The sequence below is a fragment of the Penaeus chinensis genome, chromosome 17, assembly GCF_019202785.1.
Source record: "Penaeus chinensis breed Huanghai No. 1 chromosome 17, ASM1920278v2, whole genome shotgun sequence".
NCBI lineage: Eukaryota > Metazoa > Arthropoda > Malacostraca > Decapoda > Penaeidae > Penaeus > Penaeus chinensis.
Genome location: NC_061835.1, coordinates 16,197,980 through 16,205,479, shown reverse-complemented (window position 1 = coordinate 16,205,479; position 7,500 = coordinate 16,197,980). Strand labels below are relative to the sequence as shown.

Here is a 7,500-nt window from a genome sequence, read left to right as displayed (position 1 = left end):
CTGTCAGGTGTTATCATTACCATCATCTTCACCACCAAAGTCATTATTATCATTATCGCGGGGATTATTATCGTCATCTCCCTCACCATCGTCACCATTCTCATTGTTTGTCTTTTCAGGGAAGGCCCCAGACGACAGCACCAAAATGTCAGCGATCAGCCTTCGACCGGGAACCAAAGTGAGTGCCTGAATCGGGTGCCGAAACTAGTGCCTGGGAGAGGGGAATCGCAGGCAGGGTAGAGGTGATGGACAACAGCTATAAGCAATGGGGGACATGGGGAGGGGGCAGATCAGATGATATTTGGTATAGGGAAATGTAAATGGTTTGGGCAAAGTGCAGTAAAAGAGCAGCTTTGTGAATGCCCTTGTAGATAATGGTGATAAAAAAATGTATATAGGCCTGATGTGTGATATGGGATTATTAGTAGATGACTTACGTAGGATATTTTATAAATATATAAAATTGTAAAAGGAAAAGATCCATGCATTCAGTACTCACACACACACACGCACGCACACGCACACGCACACGCACACGCACACGCACACGCACACGCGTGTACACACTCACACACCTACACACACACACCCTACGCACACACACACACACACACACACACACACACACACACACACACACACACACACACACACACACACACACACACACACACACCTACACACACACCTACACACACACCTACACACACACCTACACACACACCTCCACACACACCTCCACACACACACCTCCACACACACACACCACACACACACACCACACACACACCTCCACACACACACCTCCACACACACACCTCCACACACACACCTCCACACACCTACACACACCTACACACACCTACACACACCTACACACACACCTACACACACACCTACACACCTACACACCTACACACACACACTCACACACCTACACACACCTACACATACCTACACACACACACCTACACACACCTACACACACCTACACCCACACCTACACACACCTACACACACCTACACACACCTACACACACCTACACACACCTACACACACACCTACACACACACCTACACACACACCTACACACACACCTACACACACCTACACACACCTACACACACACCTACACAAACACCTACACACACCTACACACACCTACACACACACCAAAACACACACACCTATACACACACCAACATACACACACACCTACACATACACCTACATACACACACACCTACACACACACACACCTACATACACACACACCTACATACACACACACCTACATACACACACACCTACATACACACACACCTACATACACACACACCTACATACACACACACCTACATACACACACACCTACACACACCTATACACACACCTAAACAGCACACACCTACACACACACACACACACCTACACACACACACACACACCTACACACCTACACACACACATCTACACACACACACACATCTACACACACACACACACCTACACACACACACACACCTACACACACACACACCTACACACAAACACACACAAACACACACACACACACACACACACACACACACACACACACACACACACACACACACACACACACACACACACACACCTACACACACACACACACACACACACACACACACACACACACACACACACACACACACACACACACACACACACATACACACACACACACAGACATACACACATAGACATACACACACACACACACACACACACACACATACACACACACACACAGACATACACACATAGACATACACACACACACTCATGCATACATGCACATAAATGCACAAGAACACATGGACTTTTTTTTTTTTCACTGTTAAAAGTGGGTAGTAACTTTCAAAGTCCTCCGAACAACCAGAAATTAACATGAGTAGATGAAGCAAAATCAAGAGAAGGGAAGGTTAATAGAAAGAGGAAGAGGAAAAGGAAGAAAATAAGAAAGAGGAAACAAAAATAATAAGTCTCTTGGAGAGTTTTCTGAGTGTTCTGTGTCACAGTCATCATGACTGGTGCATGTCAACCTCCTGCTTTCTTTAAGTGCATCTTCCACACTTACCCTTGGCAGATAATGATGATGGGTTCCTTAGAAGCGAGTGTTGAGGAAGCACAGCGGATTCCGGACGATCTTCCGCCAGTAATCAACGACCTGGACATAGAAGAGGAAGAGGTGGCAATTGAGAACCGCTCTGAGTACCTGCAAAAGGTGAGGCACTCTTATTATAGTCAGATGTGAAGGAAACAGACATTGGAAGGGATATGCTGTTTTTTGCCAAGTGATCCCCACATTCTCCTGTAGGCAATTAGCATCATTGTATCTATTTAAATTCTATACCAGTTTGAAAGATTTTTAGATATGAAGGTAAGGAGATAATGTACTGAAATCACCATCAAAATATCCCAGTCATACGTGCTGCATTTAGAGGAATACTCACAAGTGGCACAAATCATTCCAGCAAATATATAATTAATTTCTAATGCACTTAATGCATTTTTTCTGCTTCTTCCTTTTTGTTGTTGTCTTCATTTTCTTTTTTATGGCAAACCTCACTGCCATGAATTCTCAGTTCTAGATAATTAAAAGAAGCTTTACTTTAGTTTCCAATGTCATTTTCCCCCACACTCACTTCAAACAGATTAATTTAGCTGCTGCATAAAGATATTTCTTTCCTCACTCTTATCCAGCTTCTTTTGCAGTGTTGAGTTATCTGTAGAGGGAAGAATAAATGGCGAGGTGGAGGGAGTTGGGAGGTAGAGGGAAGGGAAGGATGGGGAAGAGGGAGACAGGTGTTCCGTCTGGTTTCCCTTTTCTTTCTATTTAGAGCTTTTATGCCCTTATTGACATCTGTGATTTCCTTTTATTTCTTTTACCACTCATGGTAGATATGGTAAATTAATTGGCAACACAAGGTGAGTATAGTACAAAATATTGAACAAGGGCAGGTGCTACCCCATCTCAGGTGCCATTCCCTATAAGGTGACTTTTTCCAGAAGTTAGTAAAACTTGACAAAGAAACATGTTTAGTGGAAATTTTCAGATAATCTGTACACATGTAGAGGGTCAATAATTGTTATCCCCATCCGCCACCCCACCCCTTCTGGTGTGTGTGTAGGTGTGTGTCATATTACCTTTTCTAGATTCTCAGTGCATGTTTGAAATGGCTAAGTGATTTTTTGATCCTTAAACTATCTAATGGAATAGTTTGTATCAAATTTTGTAACTTATTTTAAGCACATATTTCATCTATTGAGGCTAAGATCTCATTGTTCTATAAGCTTTCATTGATAACCCTCCCCCCCATAGGTGGAGAGAAGAGTCAAGGACTATGAGGTGAAAATACTCAATGAAATGCGACCAGGCAAGAAGCTTCTTGTGCTTGACATAGATTACACGCTGTTTGATCACCGGTCGACGGCAGAGACTGGGGCGGAGCTTATGAGGCCATTCTTGCACGAGTTCCTGACTTCTGCTTACAAGGTAAAGGGACTGTGTGTGTGTGTGTGTGTGTGTGTGTATGTGAATGTTAAATTGCTTTGATAAGAATTTATTTACAGAACAGTGTACATGCCCTGCAAAAAGCCAGGGTAAGATGCTCCAGCATCTACCCAAACTGGCTGTGCTTTTATTTTTGTAGAGGGCTGTCAATCAATCATTTGTTATATATGCCATTGTGCCTACATTATTCACATATCATCTAGTTGGTTAAAAAAAACTTCTATATCACTAATCATATCAAAGACAAGACCAGCGTCTATAATAAAATTAATGTAATCAATAAGTGCTGGTCTCTTGACAGTGCTGTTTGATCGATAGGTTGCAGTTTTCAAGCAACAAAATATGTAATGTGTAAGAGTATGCAACTTGGGCGCCTTGCACATTTTGAGTGATGATATGAGATTGGCTTTGCCTCCAAAACTACATCCTGTACATAATGTATAGTGTACTGATATCCTATGCATAGCTTGGTTAGTGTAACCTGCTCTGAGACAGTCCATTATAGACATTGCATGGTTTGTCCATATCAGATTGGAGTATTTGAGGGTGCCCGGCATGTTGAACTCTGTAATTAATCTCATTGGAAAAAGCAATAAACTCTCCACCTAACCCTGGAATGTATCACAGTTTATGAGATCTGGAAATGTGCTTACTCTTGATAGGGTTAATTATGAGTCAAAGGTAAGAACATTTTTTACAGAACCTCTGGAGAACATATTCCCCCCTATCAAATGCCTGAATGAGAATGTTATCAGCATAAAATGTGATGCTGCATAGGTCTCCTAGCTCATTGTTGAGCTTGCAAAGAGAGTGCATATGTTAATCCTTTATCCATAGCAGAAGCTTGCCCTTAACTCCTAGAAGAGTTACTTCATTTAGGATTGCAGTAGGAGAAGCTCTGCCGAATGCTCCTTTGAAATCTATGAAGAAGACTGGGCTTCACTTTTATTTAGGCTATACACATTTGTGTTCCTTTCCCTTTTTGGAAACCAAAGACTTATGGATGAATTTAATCTTTGATCTGGTGGAGTAGATGAATGAGAAAAATTCTTTCACTGGTTTTAGAGAGACAGGATGTCAGAGAAATTGGTGTAAATTCATCAGGGCATCCTGGTTTTGTGATGAGAATAATGGTAGCTTGTGTCCAGGCAGTGGGCAAGATGCCTGAGTTGAAGAGACCAAGTTGAAAAGCCCAAGAAGATTTATTCCCTTTACCTGTACCTTTGCAAGGAGTCGGATGATGCCATAAATGATTCCACTTCCCCAGGTGCAGTGGATTTGCTAGTCTTAATGGCTGCAAGAAGTTCATGACTTGTCAGTGGTGCACCAGCCTCATCTAAAAGTTGGCACTGATAGTCAGTTTCATTTTTGTGTTATAACTTAAGGGAGCACCGGTGTATGGATAAAGGAAGATTATCGAGAAAGGAATGGGGAGTCACATTGTATGGATTACCTTTAATCTTGTTGATTTCCTTCTACACATTACTCATGGGATTCATGGAGGCATACAATATCTCTTCCTGCTTTTGAGCTATTACCTCATTAAGCTTTTTATCAAAGAATACAAGGCCCTTAGCTAGGAATGGGTTTCTTCCCAAGTGCTTTAGCTGATTTACTGTAGACCTTAAGAGCTTTCTAAGTATCTTTATTTCAGGATCTTTGTTCAGGTGATGTGCTGTTTGGCTCTGGAGGATGGAGACCTACATTTGACAGGGTTTCTGGGGAGGAGTTGGTTAATGATGTTACTAACTTGTTGACAGAAAGTTTCATTAAAATGATCAAGGCTGGGAGGAGTAAAGTCTTCATACCAGCAGCCAAGCCTTTTAATAAACTCATCATGATGTCTAGTAGTATGGTATCGAAGGTGTGGCTGGGGTGAGCTTCTTTTGCAAAATGGGAGGGTTATACTTAATGCCCAAAGGTCACTGACTAAGAATGGGATGACTTTCGCAGTGCTTGGCAGTGTGTGCTGATCTAATTTGCCACCTAGTTAATGAGTTTTTTCAAAGGGGCATAATAGGTGTATAGGGTCACTAGTGTTTTGGAGATAGTCATAATAAACCTTACTGTTTTTGCCTAAGGTGCCTCCCTCAGAGCCCAGGAGAGGATGAGCATTAAAATCCCCACACAGTAAGACAGTTTCACTATGTATCATACTGTCAGGAGGTTTAGGTACTACTTCCCTATGTGGGTTATATACATTACCATTAAGAAATATTTTAATACCAAGATATTCAGCATGTGTACTGTCACGTGTACTAGTCAGGTACTAGGTTTGTCATATGTATCCTGTAATTTTTGCAAAACAAGCATGAGTTCTAACTGTTGATGTTCCAGGTAAAACATTTTAAAAGATTATTTGGAACCATCACTTGATCATTTCCAAGGCCCACTGCAGGTTGAGGCTGCTGTTGCTCAAGGAGGAATGCAAACCTCCTTTCCAAGAACTGGGATTGCTGAACCATATATTACTGCATCATGACCATCTGCTTCACCTACTTTCATATGCCTGGCATGTATGACATGTTCATTATATTTCATTTTTTCTGTTTCAATTTCCCATGGGACATCGAAGACAATGGTGTTTGTACGTTTCCCTTTTCCAAAAACCTTGGCCTTTTTCCATCACTTCACCACCTGCACCAGTGTTTCAATAGTGCAGAATATGTTAACTCTTGCCAGTGTCCAGGGGGTGTAATCTCCACAGAGGCAGGTAGTTGCCTATTGGGCATTTTTCTTTGCTTATTTGTGGTGGCCATAACCGATATCTTCCTCACAGAGGATGTCATACCTGCCCTTACTTTCCAGTTTTGTGTTTGTGAAGAACTGTTTCTGTTGTTGGGGTTGCTTGTAGCTGCAAATGTGTGATTGTTCGTGTGTGTGGAGTTGTGATCATGGTTGCTTTTGCTTGTGGACATGTGATTTTTCCTTCCATGTATTTGACCACAGGACACCATAGAGTTATTGTGTGTGAATAGGTTGACTGCTTGTGTGTGTAGGTTGCATCTTCAGAATCCTCCCCATGACCCGAACTCTAGGATAACCCAAGCACATCCCCTGTGTCAAATGCTCCCAGAATTTAAAACCTCTTTTTTTTCACCCTGTTGCTCTTTTTTTGCACAGAATTATGACATTGTAATTTGGTCTGCTACGAGTATGAAGTGGATCGAGGAGAAGATGAAGCTCCTGGGAGTGTCTTCACATCCCGACTACAAGATTGCATTTTACTTGGATTCCCTGGCAATGATCACCATTGAGACACAGAAATATGGGGTGATTGAAGTAAGTTCATGATTTTTAATTTTCACTTTTCTTTGTCTTTTTCTGTCTCTGTTTGAGTATGTTCTTCACCCTTCCACTGGATTGTATGATATCACAGGCCTAAAGGGCGCCTCTCTCTCTCTCTCTCTCTCTCTCTCTCTCTCTCTCTCTCTCTCTCTCTCTCTCTCTCTCTCTCTCTCTCTCTCTCTCTCTCTTTCTCTCTTTCTCTCTTTCTCTCTTTCTCTCTCTCTCTCTCTCTCTCTCTCTCTCTCTCTCTCTCTCTCTCTCTCTCTCTCTCTCTCTCTCTCTCTCTCTCTCTCTCTCTCTCTCTCTCTCTCTCTCTCTCTCACCCAACCACTTTTCCCTCAGGTGAAGCCCCTGGGTGTAGTATGGGGCAAGTACAAGCACTATACGCAGCAGAATACCATCATGTTCGACGACCTGCGACGCAATTTCCTGATGAACCCCCAGAACGGCCTCAAGATCCGCCCTTTCCGACAAGCACACCAGAACCGAGCCACAGACCGCGAACTCCTTAGGCTCTCCTTCTACCTGGAGGACATTGCATCATTAGAGGATATTTCCACGCTCAACCACAGCAAGTGGGAGCACTACCGCAAAGATGGGTATAATGTGTCAACTGATTAGGGTAGGATGCAAAATATTTGACAGTAGGGGTATT

General features: G+C 42.5%; 1 protein-coding gene across 1 annotated transcript in view; it reads left to right on the top strand.

Annotated features, from left to right (window-relative positions):
* Positions 1–7,500, top strand: part of LOC125034285 (ubiquitin-like domain-containing CTD phosphatase 1) — a 13,077-nt gene that overhangs the window by 4,590 nt on the left and 987 nt on the right. Inside the window, exons 2-6 of the mRNA XM_047626039.1 lie at positions 120–178; positions 2,130–2,267; positions 3,366–3,539; positions 6,681–6,839; positions 7,188–7,500. The exon at positions 7,188–7,500 is cut by the window's right edge and continues 987 nt beyond it. Of these exons, the coding sequence (XP_047481995.1) occupies positions 120–178; positions 2,130–2,267; positions 3,366–3,539; positions 6,681–6,839; positions 7,188–7,466 (809 nt within the window). The 3' untranslated portion in view covers positions 7,467–7,500. The remainder of the gene's footprint in view (positions 1–119; positions 179–2,129; positions 2,268–3,365; positions 3,540–6,680; positions 6,840–7,187) is intronic.